At 33.5% G+C, this 16240-nt stretch overlaps 1 protein-coding gene across 1 annotated transcript; it reads right to left on the bottom strand.

Moving 5' to 3' along the window:
- LOC122601906 (telomere repeat-binding protein 3-like) lies at nt 1-4890 on the bottom strand. The gene is made up of 8 exons (XM_043774642.1): nt 4769-4890; nt 3640-3780; nt 2777-3551; nt 2039-2274; nt 1733-1950; nt 1017-1337; nt 861-924; nt 1-431 (listed from the first exon to the last, which is right to left on the bottom strand). The coding sequence occupies exons 2-8, from the start codon at nt 3721-3723 to the stop codon at nt 258-260; spliced, it is 1872 nt and encodes a 623-aa protein (XP_043630577.1). The 5' UTR covers nt 3724-3780; nt 4769-4890; the 3' UTR covers nt 1-257.
- Nucleotides 4891-16240: the final 11350 nt, after the last annotated feature.

Raw genomic sequence — 16240 nt, forward strand, 5'->3', positions numbered from 1 at the left:
TGTGTTAAAATAAAATGAAATTACATTAGAAAATTTACAAAATGAACAATGTTTTACAAACTAAATCAGAACCAGCAATCTTACAGTTGTATTAGAATGCCATTATTTTCCAATCCCAGATAATTACAGAACCACCAAATGAATCACAATCACTAAAAGATTAACATATTACATCAACTTTAAACAAATCCTTTTACCTAAATTTTTCGACATCATCTCTAAACTTTACATTGGAGCCTCCAAGGTCTTCTGAATCTTTACATTGGAGCCTCCAAGGTCTTCTGAATCTTTACATGCTGCTGCTTAGATTGATGCTCAGACCAGTACGCATGTGCAGCCAAGACACGGTCAAGAAGATTCTGGGGCACCGGCTCTCCCCTTCTTTGCTGAGGGGCGATGCTTGCTGTGTGAACCAACGTTTTCCATTTATCCTGTATATATACAATCTATTAGCTTTAGTGCTTTACGCATTCTTTGTCTTGCCATTGGTTCAGTATTCAATATCACCATTCACGTGTTACTCACCTAGTCATCTAAATAAAACATGAAATAGTTCCAAAAGGTAGCAACTATAAGAAAATGGTGATACCCTACACGTTTTATCAATAACTGAATAATGAGATAATTTCACTCAAACTACTAGATCATTAATAATAAGATAAACAATATAGCTTTTGAGATTGTTTTTGACAAAAAACTATACATTTTGGACAAAAAACCTTCCAGGCTGACCCAACCCAACCTGGTTCAATTCATACAAAAGTTGCCTGTATTAACCCGTTACTGAACCCGCCCAAAATCTGCCCATTTTCTCCCTCTAATATGTACCATAGAGATAGTAACAGATGTGGATTTCTTACCTTCAAGTCCACGTAAGTACGATGGTTTGCGTCATCAAAAGCACGCATTTTCACATCGCGCCATCTGCATAAATTAACAAAAGTAAGTTACTAGTAAAGCTTTGCCATGTTAGATAGAGATACTATACTAATGATAATGCTCAAGATTGTTCACACCTTCCGGCCCCAAGAGTTTCTACTGCCTCCACAAGTGCTTCTACTTCTGAAACAGAGAACGGTCTCCTAATTCTCCGTTGTGAAAGCTCATGTCTTTTGATTGGTTTTTCACTCAAGGGAACCACCGCGAGTATCTCAGCATCCAATGGTGGAGCAACCACAAGAGCTTTGGAATCTGCCACATGTTCTTCTGTGGTAACTTCAGCTGAGAAAGTTATACTTTCTTGATTCTTCTCAAGATGGTTGTCCAAAGTAAAAGCTGGAGAAGGAGGATCGGGAGAAGAATTTGATAAACACGGGTCGATAATAGGAGAAGGGGACCTGTTAATATGACGAGATCATGTTAACTAAGAAGCATTATATTCCATTCTTTACTAAACTAGGAGTAAATGGACTTCCAAATGTGAATAGCATTGTTGACCCTTTGGGGGTTTTGGCTTTTCACATGAATCAAAATTACATATTTACCTACTGGGTTACCACATAAAAGATAACTGACTTTGCTCTAGATTATGTTATAAACGCTAAAACTTTCAAAATCAATTTATTCAACTTTGACCATGTCAAAAAAAAGAGTCAACAGCATGAATGCAGAAGTAAAAGGACCATGTGAGTTGATGCAGTAGCCAGTAACTCCTTAGGTAGTAGTCCCATAAGCATGTGAAAAGAAGCATACATGTAATCATAGCTATGAAGAGAAAGTACTTGGTTAATACCTGGGTAGCAACAAAGGAGTAGCTTTGTTTACCAAAGTTGGAGAAACTTCCGGAAAACTAGGCTCCAGTGTAAATTCTAAAGTTTCAAGGTTGCAATTCTGTGAAATCCCAGTTTGTTCTAGTGTTATGTTGTCATCTCTAACTTTCTTTCCTTGAAGAAGTACCCCTACATGTAATTGACCTTGTAGAATAGCCGTGACAGCTTCCATGACCCTCCTCTGTGAAAAATGACTTGAACAATGAGTCAAAACAATCAAGAGATAAGATTTTATATAATCCTTAATAGACCTCAGTTTTAAAAAATACCTTTAATGAACCTACAGTAGCAGTTTCGGGTGCCTCAACATATAGTTCTGGCACTGTAAAGGACTTTATGCTAAACTTTACTGAATTAGTTATGCTTTCACTACTTGCATCCTTAATATATGCAGATTTTGAATTTTGATGAAACACCTTCCTTCTTTTAGATGCATCATTGGCCTGACACCATTCTCTCATGTATATGTTTTTCCTTTTATGGTAAAACGACCTAACTCCACCACCTAAAAGAAGCAATAACACGATTTCATAAGAACAAGAATCATGTAATTTTAACTCTACATAAAATCACAGGTGCCAATTTCTACCTATTTATAGGTTCATTCAGATTATGTTTTATCTATAATGCATACAACTTGTAAAATAATACTGTAATAGATACCTTAGATTGAAACAAGACAAATGGATTAAACAGAGAAAGTCACCCAGTGTATTTTTTTTCATAAAACCTTGTAAATCATTTTGTTGAAAATCTTTTTGAGCAATTTGTTTTGAGGAAGATAATAATAAGATATTAGAGACTTAATATGCTATTTTTATCCTATTTGCACAATAAGTATTTAAGGAGAATGTTTTGGTTTGGACAAAGAGTTCTGTTTCAACCTGACCCAACCCATCTAACCCGTATTAAAATTACCCATTCTGAACAAAACCTGTTATGCCCCATACCCAAAGATTTTGCCACCTCTAATCAATATATTTAGTTCACTAGTATTCTCCACTTACTAATAATAGAGTTGGTGTGTTCATAATCTTTCATCTTTGGAGCTGCTTTCCAGTATCTAGAAGCCATCATCTTCCTTGCTCTTCTATATCCACCACGTGATCGTGACCCCATCGCCCTCCGTCTAGAGTTACGATTAATGTACCTAAAGTATTTTTCATCATCATCTCTAAAACTAATATTTACATTGCCCCTGTGAGTTGGAAAACAAGCACCGCTTACAGCATCCCTATAAAAGGATAAATGTACATTGCTAGATGACTTGTTTGGCACACGAGACAGCCCCCTACTTTGTTTCTCTATGCGTTCGGCATGTATTTCAGATCTATTATCACTATATATAACATCATGTAAATTCCCAAGACTAGAAAATCCTCTGCCGGATTTAATAAGATTTTCATTAACTCCATTCTTATCTTCAAAGGCTACAATTCTTAAACTGTTATCGGTTTCTTTCACGAAATGAGAAGATGTAAGCACAGAAGCATGTTCTGAACCAGAATCATTCTCAGATTGTGTCAATTCGTTTACGGGCGTGCCTACATTAGTGGGTTGAGCAGCAAGCTCACTCTCCACACCGCTTTCTTGATCATGATGTTCGGATCTTATGGGTTCGGCTTTGACTTCAAGTGGTTCATGGTTGACACCTTCTTTGGGAATGTTAGTACTTGAAGTAGAACTTTCACTCTCCTGCAACAACTGCCCAGCTACAGCTGCTAATAACTCAAACGCGCAGATTTCACCTCCTCCTGATGATTTGTTATGCAAACTCCTCCTCTAAAAATAATAATAGATAATAAATAAAGGGACTCAGTAAGAATCTACACTTCCTCAGAAAAATAAATGAAACTGAAGTTACACTCACCCTCAAGGATCTAGGAGCTTTGGGTATCACCGGGGGCAGTAAATCACGAAATCCTCCATAATATATTCTCTTTTTTAACACCATATCTTAGGTATGCATGCCAACAAACAATCATCAACCGAAATGAAGCACTAACTAGGCCTGTTTTGTATATATAACAAACAAAACGGTTAGGTAAGCAAATAATTCCTTAAAAGGGATCTCAAAGCCACAAAATCCAAACATAAACCAGCCATCCCTAAAGTTTATTAACAAACTCGACATTCAACATGGTATTATACAAGGGAACACTATAAGGCAATCGAAAAATCGTATGATTCGTATCTAACTAAATCTACAGACCTATATTTCAAAACCACTAGAAAGCATTTCAGCTAAAAACAAAAAAAGGTGCGTTTAATTGCAGAAAACTTCCTCTATTTCCCTTTGGCATTTCTACAGAATGGGATGCGGTTTCTCTGTGTAGAAAAATTCGGAATCGCTCAAAAATATTTTCATTCTCCAGTTCAGTAAAGATAACAGTTTTCCACATCTGGATACAAAATTAGTTGACATAGATAAAAATCGGTTTCCAGAAACGTAGCTACAAACTTGAAAAACGGCCTTTTTCTTTTCTTCAAAAAATTCCTAAAGTATCAGATAACTTAATAACTAACTAATCCACAAGCAGGATCTCATGATCTGAGATATATAAGATCAATATAATAATTATTATCATTATAAATATACCATCAATTTCGGACAGAAACTAAACTTGGTCAAACATGGTCAGCAGTAAGAAAAAATAAAATTACTGAAAACATTTTTACATCAATTATAAATCTGCAAACATACATATACACAATATATATATATATATATATATATATATATAAATTCCATAATTATACAGAATTAAACAGAATTCTATAAATCAGATCAACAAAATTCAACATGATCAGGTAGGAAAAAACAAAAAAGGTGTAAACTTTACGAATCGGATCCGATCTAAGCGTAAACCCCACTAAGATCGAAACAAATCTTGTCCATTAAACAATATATATCTATATATACACGAAATTGACAAAAAAAAAAATGAGATAAAAAAAAAGATGAGAGAGAGAGAGAGAGAGATTGAGAATTTATTTACCTGTGTAAAAGATGATCTGAATTTAGACGTAATTGAGGGAAGGAAAATGTGGAGGTTTTAAAGTTAAACCCTGTGGTGTGGTTTGGGGGGATAGATGTGGTTTTTTGTAGTCATATATATTTGCTGGTACCATAGATTCCGATGATTTGGATCATGGATGCGTGTGTGTATGTGTTAGTTATGGGGGTATAATTGTACTTTCACATAGTTGATGTGGTTAGAATTGGATTGGAATTTGGATTTAGATTCGGATTAATGGTGATTTTATAATGTTTGGCTTTTGCGTAATACTCACTATATTGTATTTAGCTATGAATATTAGGGGGTTTTTCTTTTTCATAACTAGCGTGAATACAATATTGTCTGATTTTTCATTGCCATATTGATCTGTGCCTATAAAAAAATGGTATGCTATTTTTATTTATTTTTTTTATATAAAAAATATGTGTTATTCGCGAATGACTTTACGCATGTTGGTCTCGAGTTCGAGTATTGAGTTTCTTATTTTAAGGTATTTTTCATGAAAAGGGGGTTGGAGGTTCAGGGGGTTAGAAGTCTAGCAAATTGCTAGTTAAAGTTGTCTCTAGCACGTCTAAATCGAAACTAACTTTACAAAAAAAAATATGTTGTCTTAACTGAGTTTACACTAAAGAGTCTTTCGACGAACATATCACTTTATTTAAACTCTCTAATAGAAAAAACTCTTTACCAAGACTTTAACTTAAACATTTTGTTTCAGATATGAAGGTTTATGTAATTCGTATCCCTTTTCATTGAATCAATCATCCCTATAAATACAGGAGGTTCTCCACTATATCAGAATTCTGAACGATCCTCTGCTCATTCTCTTCTGCCGCAACTTTCTGTTTTTGCTGGCAAGCCTCCTCCATTAAAACCCTTCTTCACCTCTCTTTCTTTAATTCTCATGGCTTCTCACTTACATCCCGCAGTCACAATTACCAACATCAGGACATATATTCCCATCACTCTTGATATTGAAACCGGTCACTACATTACCTGGTCTGAACTTTTCAAAATTCATTGCAAATCGTTTCAGGTTTATGATCATCTAGAACCTCCTGTTACCCCTGCCACTTCTTCATCCGAAAATAAGGAAAAACAAACACCACCGAATCAGGAAACCCCAACCACAGAGACCTGGGAACGCTTGGATTCCATTGTTCTCCAATTGATCTATGGCACAATCTCTACAGATCTCCTCCACACCATTCTGAAACCCAACACTACTGCTCATGACGCTTGGACCACCTTCTCAAATCTTTACCAAGATAACAAAGCCACTCGCACCATTGATCTTAACATCCGTTTTACAACCACTAGACTTGAACAATTTTCCTCCATGTCGTCCTACTGCCAAGCTATGAAAGTCATATTTGATCAATCAGTTAACATCGGTTCCTCAATAACTGATGATCAATTGGTGATGCAAATCCTTACCGGACTTCCCGAACAATACGAAAACGTTGCTCTCGTTCTTTCACGCACCAAGCCCCTGCCGAATTTTTTTGAAACTCGATCTCAACTTTGCATCACTGAAGCTCAAAAGAACACTCAAGCGAAACAGGTTGCTCAAATTGCCGGAACAGCTTTAACAACCACTACAGATCGCACAAACACCTCTCGGTCTATGGAAACTCGCCAAGGGGTAAACCGTTTTGAATTAGCAGAACGTGGCCGCGGTCGCGGTCGTGGTCGTGGCCGTGGTCGAGGACGTAATAATACTTCTCATGGATCTGGAAATTGGAATTATTCCAGCAACAATTATTCTTCACAACAGGTACCAAGGACTTCCTCTTCTGGTTCTTCTTGGACAGGTTCTTCTTCACAGCCTTGGGTCGGATACAATCCACAATCATGGGCTCCTTGGATGGTGCCCCCATGTCCTTATCCAACAGCTCCAAGATACAACAATGTTGGACCTGGTGTACTAGCTCCTCGGCCTGCCCAGAATTATGCTGCTAGTCAAACACAATCAATTGTTGATGGATATACTCCAACGGATCTCACTCAGGCTCTACATCACATGGCCCTTAATCCACCTGATTCAAACTGGACGATGGCACAGGTGCGACAGATCATATGACTCCTTCCCCTACTAATTTCCCGTCTTTATTTCATAATGACATGTCTCATAATATTATCGTGGGTAATAGCAAAACTATACCAGTCCTTGGACAAACTGACCAAAAGTTACAGCCACCATTCCCACCTTACAAATTAACTAATGTTCTTTATTCACCATATTTAATCAAAAACCTGCTCTCTGTCCGTCGTTTCACTAAAGATAATCATGTGTCTGTTGAGTTTGACCCTTTTGGTTTTATTGTTAAGGACCTCAGACCCGTACCCCTATCCTCCGATGCAATAGTTATGGTGATCTCTACACGTTGGACCCTACACAAGTGTCAAAGTTCACCTCACCATCTACCTTTGCCGTGGTGTCTCAAGATCTTTGGCATAAACGTCTTGGACATCCTGGCTCCGATATTCTCTTAGGAAGTCTAGTTTTATTGATTGTAATAAAGTGAAACCTCCATTTTGTCAGTCTTGTGTTTTTGGCAAACATGTTCGCCTTCCATTTATGAATTCATCTACTTCAACTTCTATGCCATTTGATATTATACATAGTGACTTATGGACATCACCCATTCTTAGTAATGGGGGTCATCGTTATTATATTTTATTTCTTGATGACCATACTCACTTCTTATGGACTTTTCCCCTAAGTAAAAAATCTCAGGTTTATTCCACGTTTCAAACCTTCTCCAATTTCATCAATTCACAATTTGAACGTAAAATCAAACAATTCCAGTGTTTTAATGGTAAGGAATTTGTTAATGCTCAATTTAAAAGTTTTTGTCACACAAATGGTATGCATTTTCGCCTATCTTGTCCACACACCTCTTCTCAAAATGGCAAAGCCGAGCGCAAAATACGGACCATTAACAATCTTATTCGCACTCTTCTCGCTCACGCTTCCATGCCTAATATTTATTGGCATCATGCTCTAGAGGTCGCTACTTATCTTCTAAACATTCTTCCTAGCAAACTTCTCAACTACAAATCTCCCACTCAACTCCTCTATCTCACTCACCCCTCTTATACTCATCTCCGTGTTTTTGGTTGTCTCTGATACCATGAAGGTTTATGTAATTCGTATCCCTTTTCATTGAATCAATCATCCCTATAAATACAGGAGGTTCTCTACTATTTTTGGGAGAAGATAATAATAAACAATACAAGATATTATCTCCTAAATTACAAGATATGTATCTACTAATTAAATATAAGATATACATAATCTATTAAGATATACCAAAATGAGTTGCTTATATATGATCGTATTTGATTTGGTTTACATTAGAATTTCCTTAACAAACATTTTTAACTTTTGAAAAATTTATTGTTTACCTATCGATAGCTTGCATTATTATTTATGAACTTTAGATCAATTTAAAATAGGTTTAAATCCAAATAATCTAATCTTGAAACTCATTTAATTTGATAGATAAATGCTAATAATCTGATCCAATAATTAAATATCCTTGTTGTCCATCCAAATAACACCTTCATGTCATACATTGGATTAACTTCATCTTATTGTTCATTATAGTATCTAGCATGAAACTCGAACCACAACTTCAACTTATTTATTCCATTTAAAACAATAAATAAATAAACGTATATATGGATGAGGTTTTTCGTGTATGTGGCCCAAGGAGGATATCGTGACCACTTTGAACTATATCTTGCCACCCTAACATGTTTACATAAGAAGTTTTTTACCACCAAGGTGGTGGTTCAATTTAAAAATACTTTTTAGCTAACACGTACGGCTAATCTACTGCAATATTTGTGAAATGAAAGAGTCGGAGCACAAATGTTTTAATATAAATTGTTCCAACTAGTGTACTTATTTTTATTAATGTAAAGTTATTTAACTTATATAATGTTTTAATTATATAGATATGCATTTTTTAAACTATTATGTTTAATCAAGGAAAATTGTACAAAATAATGTGAAAAAGTGTTGTTAGTGATTGTGTGTCTGTTTAAAAGTGTATTGACATGATATTAATGTGATTTGACTGAAGTATTGCTTTGAGCGGATTTGTCAATGTTAGGAGAATTCGATAACCTAGTTGGTATATGTTCTTGTCTTTTGAGATGAAAAATTCATATATTGACATCAGAATTGAACCTCACGTTTATATCTCAAAAAATTAAAAAAATAAAAAAATGGTGTAATAATGTAGATGCACTGATGCAGATTAAAATTTACCAATTCAATACGGAGTAAAAGGAAATAAGAGTATAACACGTAAGAATATTATGATATTCTCTTATCCTATTAAACCATATGTTGTAGAAAGTATGATTGGATATGACCAGACAAATATAGAGGACCAGCACCACAAAATTTTCACTGAGGCGTTTGGGTCCATAATAACATGCGGCCCAAATGACGATTGGTTGGTAATTGGTATGAACTATGAAGTACGCAATATTTTTAACTCTCTCGTCTCATTAAAATTGCCGTGTTTTGAATTCTTTATAATTTTGACCTTAAATATTTTTATTGTATCATATCATACTTGATAAACATTATACCTGTTTGTACACCAAACCGTGTCTTATAATATAGACTCCATCGAAGGTTTTATAAAAGAGGAATGAGGGTGTTTATTGTGTTGTTATGGCGATTTCCTATTAGTGAGGTAATATGTCTTTGTACGCCAATTGATAAGTGATGTTTAATTTTTTTAAAAACATGATCTGCCAAGAATTTCTTCCCCTCGTTTTATAGGAGAGATTTATTTTGTAAAAGACGTTGGAGTAAAATCCGAGTGCTAAGGTTTCAGCCTTTTATGTTTATCTCAAATCTCATAAGAAGGCTCGTAGATCTTCTTATATCCCGTGAATAGGAAGTGATATGTATCTGGATTACTTAATTATCATGAGGCTTCGTTTGTTATTCATCATAGGCCAGGTGTGCTACTCTTCGTGCATTTATCATCAATACCTAATAAAAACACATGTATGATTTAACCAATTTATATAACTTTCATTGTACTGAATGCTCATACGGGAAAGTTTGACTCTTGACTTTGGAATATGAAATATTATATATACAATACAAACAAAAATATTCAAAGTTAAAATTGTTAAACAGAAAGACTTTTTGAAAGAAAAAAAAAATCAAGTTTAAGCATAGCATCAGCTATATCGTTCTCTTACATCACTATCACTGGCTATGATACTAATATACTATGGGTAGTGATATTCCTACAACAAAGTTTTGCCATCTACAACAAAAATACAAATTTTATTGTATAGGGTACAACTGCATAATGCAAATATTGTTGTGAATTGCCTATTTTGTTGTAGGAATATCATTTCCTATATACTATAGATCAACGAACCAGAAGCTATTACCCAATACCCACAATCATATGTATTTACCATTTAATATTGGAAAATGATTAATGTGACTAAAAAGTATGCCTAAATATGTACCTAATAAGGAGAAGTAGACACATGTCAAAAGAAATGATGGAGATTTAGAAAGTAAAAATATGCAATCCATATGTCAAATGATGAATAGAGTAAAAATGTTATTAAACATATTTTTTAGACATATATATTATTAATCTTGACAATTATCATGCTCGTAGAAGAAGCTCTAGTGTGTCTCTCTAACTTCCATTCTAAGTTTTTCAAAGTATCCACTACTATAGCAAGTAAAATTAGAGATGAACTAGTTAAGTTTTTTTTTTTTTTTGAAAAAAGAAAAAGGATTTAAGGCAATAGGTTAGAAAACTTTAAGCTATTACATTTTATCTCTTTCATATTTAACTATAGTTTAGAGGATTTTGAGTTATTTTTAAGCTTTTGCCATTATTAACTATAGAGGATTTTGAGTTATTTTTAAGCTTTTGCCATTATTAAAAGTTTTTTTATTTTATTTTTTATTTATAAAAGAAGGCTATAGCACAAATTGGATCTTATGTGGGTTAATTTTCCATAAATGTCCGTTAAAACCTTTATGGACCTTTCAGGAACCAAATGTCCAAATCCGTTTGGATTTTATGTGGGCTAAAGTTTTATCTTGTTGGACTTTTATGGTTCAGGGTTCTGTGGAATTGGTTTCTCCCTACTCTGATTCGGCTAACTTCAGATTGATTTTCTTTGTCAAACGACTTAATCAATATTGATCTAGCAATTTGCACATAGATCACATAAGATTACTTCGGTTTTGATTTTAACTTTAGCATTACATATATTTGGGCATGCATATAAATTTATATTCTTTTGAAACTTTTTTAATGTTGCTTTGGTAAAATGTTAATAACCAACAACTAAACCAGCACACAATTGCCTGTCTATCTATAATACGCGACATCCATATTACACATGATAATAGTAAATCTTTTTCATTTACAACTAAACTAATCTTATATAATCTATGCATAAAATGCTAGATCAATCTTGAATAACTCATTTGATAAACAAATTAATCTCAAATTATCCAAATAAAAAACCAACTTCCTCCTTCATGTACATTACATATCGCATACTTTATGTGTGAATTAGTGAGTGATTATATCTTTTGTTAGATCCTTACTAGTAACTTTTTTTGCTTTTGGCAATCCACCGAGCATGTAAGTTGTACTTGGCATGAAATTTTATGTTTCGTGAATGTTTATTATGTTTATGCGATGCTACTTCGGCCATAATCATTAGTTATGATCAGAGGCGGAGTCAGAAATTAATGTTAAGGGGGGCTCAACCGTATTTTTTTTGTCGATCGTTGTATACAATATAATGTGAAAGACAAAACCATCTAATAAAATGTTAGTAAAATAGAATTTTATTACGAATGTTTACTTTTATGGGCTTAATGTAAAAAATTTAGTTGCATTGTGATCATGACTAAAAATCAACATTTATAGATTGGGGGTGACTCGGTTCGGAAAAAACCTTGTTACCATTTGCTATGAGCTAGTCTTGTAATGAAAAACATGGACGGTCGGCGGGGGCTAAACACCCCCCAGTCCCCCTACTGGCTCCGCCCCTGGTTATGATGTGACGTCTACAAGAAGGCTTGGTAATGAATCTACTTATTTCGAATTCAAAGTCTATAATTGTTGAAGAATGAAGATTGACAAACACACTAAAGTTAGAGAAAACTGAAAAGGTATAGATATTTTAATAAATTGTTATTTTGGTTATTTAAATAAATGTGCAAAGACATAAACAATAAGTTTAGTACACCGTTAAACTAAAAATATTCTTCAACAAGAAAAGCAACTTTATCGTTTACGGAGTACTATATTTAAGATAATGAGTGATATGATGTACGTTGTTGTCCTTTTAAGAAATGATTGAGAGACTAAACTATTTTGACTTAATAGATAACTTGATAAGTTAGTATATCTTATACGAGTAATATTTATCTCTTGAATTTTTCCTGTGAAGTCAACAAAATGAAACTCTTCATCGTAAATATGAAAAATATTAATCCTCCTAATATAATAACTTAAAAATCCTATTAACTTTTAGACGAGGACATATGGAAAATCAGAAGTGAGATTAGGAAAGAGAATTAGTGGTATCCATATATCATCTTATTAGAAATATTTTTAGGCTAATTGTTTTGAAGGATAAATCATTTTCCCATAAATAATGTTTATAATTGTATGCGTTTGAAATTATTGGTTAACGAGTTTGTTGACACACACCCATCCAAAATATTAGAAAAGTGATATTAGTACCACAATAGTTGATTATTTAACACATATATGCATTACTGACTTATACTGTATGTTATAAAAGTTGTTTAGTGTGGTAAAAAAAATCAATCTTTATGGTATTAATATCGCTTCCCAAAATTGATGTATAAAAATGCTTAATTATACGCCAACAAGAAAAAAATGGCAAGTCAAAATGTAACAAACGTTGTTGTAACCACACATATTTTTAGGCCTGTTTACGAAACTTTTTTTTTTTTTGCTTCATAAAACTCGTAAAATAAAAGAACATAGAGAACAATTCAATCAAAATTTCCATGTGACTATCACTTACTAGTTACTACTTAATAATTCGAAAGTATAATGCTTAGTATATCTCCATAGTTGATAGTTGAGTACTAATCAAGTTATGAAAAAAGTCAACACAATAGTTCTTCATTCTAACTTATTTTGAAAAAAGTTGTCCGTTAATTCTTTATTAATCAAGAGTATAATTAACTTGCTATAAAAATTGTAGAATATTAATTAGTTCAAAGTTCATCTAAGTTGTTATCTCGAATAGATAAGTATTATCACTATTATGCATCTTCAATATATCGTTTCTTGTTAGTTTGAAGATATTATAGACATTGCTTCAACTTGAAAAATAACTTTAAAAAATCTCAATCCCATAATAAACAGATGAATTGAAACATGTTCTATTGTCATCATTTAATTTAAAAATAGGCATCATCAATGTGATAGGTTAATCGGTTTTAGTTTTAGTGTTTTACAGATATTTGTGTATGCAATATGTCTCAATACCTTTGGGTACTATTTATAAAATGGCAACACTCGAATGTTTTTATTATGGTCACACATGTTTTATGATCATATCATGTATAGGTCTCCGGGGTGGGTGGGTGGGGGGGGGGGGGGCGGGGGTGGGGTGGGGGGGGGTGGTGGGAGTAGTTTCCCCAACCTCAAACTTCCCAAAATTTCCACATCACCATCTTCCAATAAAAACCCTCCACTTCAAATTTTCCCAATTCACCCCAAATTATCCCAAACCCTAATTTTCACATCATCATTTTTATTTTCATTTATTTTCTCTATAAATTTAAAACATAAAAAAACATTCATTAATAGTTAAAAAAATATATAATAATACTTGGATCCATTGATAATGGGTATTTATTTTTTATAAAGATGGAGTGTTTATTTTTTATAAAAGTGATGAGTTTTGTATTTGAAGTGTTGTGTTGTTTAAAAAAGGTGTAGGTTATATATAGTGAAATGAAAGAGATGGGTGAGATTTTTAAAAACGAAAATAACAAACAGTAACAATTCTAGCCGTTGGGCTTGGTCAAAGGTCCACGTGGCCACCTATGGTTGGTTGTTTCCTCGCGTGCGGTCCCCACTGCCTTTTCTCTCTCCTCGGGTTCACTACACCAAATCCGCTCCATTTTTCTCCACCCCAAACACTCGGCGGCGGGGTGCCTGCATCACCCTACTCGGGCCCGTGCCCTTCCCCGTCTCCACTCCAACCCCTCTCATGAGGATACTTTTCATATTTTGGAAGTAACATGAATACAAGAGCTGACATGTATCCTATATGAATCCATATATTTTGGGGTCCTGTGTCCATCGAAAGAAGACAAAACAGTTTAATTAACATGGAATTGTATAAACTTTTTGTGCATACGAGGCTTTATGGCTCGATTGGTGAAAGGAAATCAAGAATCAACATATCATCATAAAAACCGTCATGCATGTGACATGTAACTTTTTTTAACGGAAAGTGTTCATGCTTTAATTCTTCAAGTATTGGTATGTTTTTTTGTTTTAAAATAATGATAATGTGAATTTTGAGAACGCATAAATATTTTGAAAATTGTAGTGTTTACGAGAAAAATTATAGTTTTATGTAATTTCTCTCCTCCTAAACTTCACGGATATATATTCATTCTACATGTGAACACCAAATTTTTAACCATATTTGTACGCATATCAAATCATCTTCGGGCGTTCTAGTCCCATCATATATTTTTACTCACTTGAATACCTATCTTTTAGCAGCAGTTAAAGGTATAGTACGAAACAAAACAACTTACTGCTATATAAATGCTTTTTAACTTTGACCCCATCGTTGCTAAAGGGCCCTTTAAATGTGTTTTCTTGCTAATAAACGGTATTGTCTCTACATTATATAATTTTCAAAATATAAAAAACCTATCTTTATATTCTTCCTCGCCAAACCAATGTCCTCTCGGGCCACTTTTTCGGCGACCTTTTAGCAACGACATCAGTGTTAAAGGTATCACTGCTAAATGTGATTGTAAAAAAAAAAAAAAAAAAAGTTGCTGCTAACAATATCGCTGCATAAATGTGTGATCGGATGAGTAAAATGGTGGTCGGATTGACAGACCCTTAAATTTATACGTTTTTATTGATATTTTAATATGGAACTTTATACTCCCATCTCGTCATTATTAAAGTCTATACAATCAAATTATTATATACTATATAAAAATTAGAATTAAATTCGTCATGAAAATGTTCTTAATTTCTTGTGAAAAATGCTTGGAATACAAATAATTTACAAACAAATGTTTACAAATTGAGTTGTCATCAATGAAATGAGGTGAGAAAGGATGAAAGAAAATTAAAAATTAGATACATCTAATTTCACCCATAATTTCAGCTGTTTCTAACTGTTGGAAACTTAAAAATTAGATTTTACTCTTTTAGGATTTCAAGCCATTTTATAGTGATTTATAATAATGGTTGACAAAACAAAACTCAAATGGCCGATTTTCGCCGTGACCCACACCATATCAACTCTACAGTTAATAATTGACGTGATGGACCCGATGGAGGCCTCGTTTACCATTGCTACAAAAATGTAGAGAAAATGATTTTGTTAATTAACTTGTTTAAATTCTTCTTCATGTCGATCTGATCCTAAGAAGTTGAAAGCTCAAAACGAAACGAAATGCAAAAAACAAAAACAAATCATGGCGTGTAGTAAATTCATATATGTAAACACAATCTTTGTGAATAAAGACTAACAATATAAACAAAAGCCTTTTTTATGCCGTAACGAAACAAAAGCCTTTATTTTTTATGGTAGAATGAACTCGAAACAGGGAGTGTTTGCCCCTCGTCGAAACAAAAGCTCTTACTTCTTTCGATAAACTAATTAGGTCATGAAGAGACTCTAAGCACCGATCAACTTACATCATTATGGATATCGAAGTAGTAATTAGGGGGACACAAGGAGAAGTGAGGAACCCTTATCTAATTATCATGTATTATCTATTATCTATAAACCTTTATAAAAGTATTGAAATTAAGTTTAAGCATCTTTTTTATTCCCATAATACCCTTTACATTTATTTTATATTTTACACATTCTATTCCTAACTACCGAAATTAAATTAAACCTACAAAAATAAAGCGATCTTTGATTCTAATTTAATTAACATTGATCTTTTCATATAGTTTGAAAACAATCGACACAATCTCATAATCTATATTTTTGACACATTATGTAACTAATGTATTCATCCACAAAAGTAGTTATAAAATTCCGCCGCAACGTGTGGGTACTATGCTCGTCCCTTATAAAAAAAATTTGACCTCTTTATTTTAATAAATTCAGCCTTTTTTTCAATATCCCAAACTAGCCCTAATTAGCTCTAACAAACATATTTAAAAT

The sequence above is a fragment of the Erigeron canadensis genome, chromosome 1 (genome assembly GCF_010389155.1).
Source record: "Erigeron canadensis isolate Cc75 chromosome 1, C_canadensis_v1, whole genome shotgun sequence".
NCBI classification, from domain to species: Eukaryota; Viridiplantae; Streptophyta; class Magnoliopsida; order Asterales; family Asteraceae; genus Erigeron; species Erigeron canadensis.

Excerpts from the sequence above, each read along its gene's own strand:
- LOC122601906 (XM_043774642.1), bottom strand. The coding sequence starts at position 3,723 with ATGGTGTTAAAAAAGAGAATATATTATGGAGGATTTCGTGATTTACTG. Across the intron at positions 925-1,016 it reads GAAACTCTTGGGGCCGGAAG|ATGGCGCGATGTGAAAATGC; the intron begins GTGTGAACAATC and ends TAATTTATGCAG. Across the intron at positions 432-860 it reads GTACTTACGTGGACTTGAAG|GATAAATGGAAAACGTTGGT; the intron begins GTAAGAAATCCA and ends GTATATATACAG.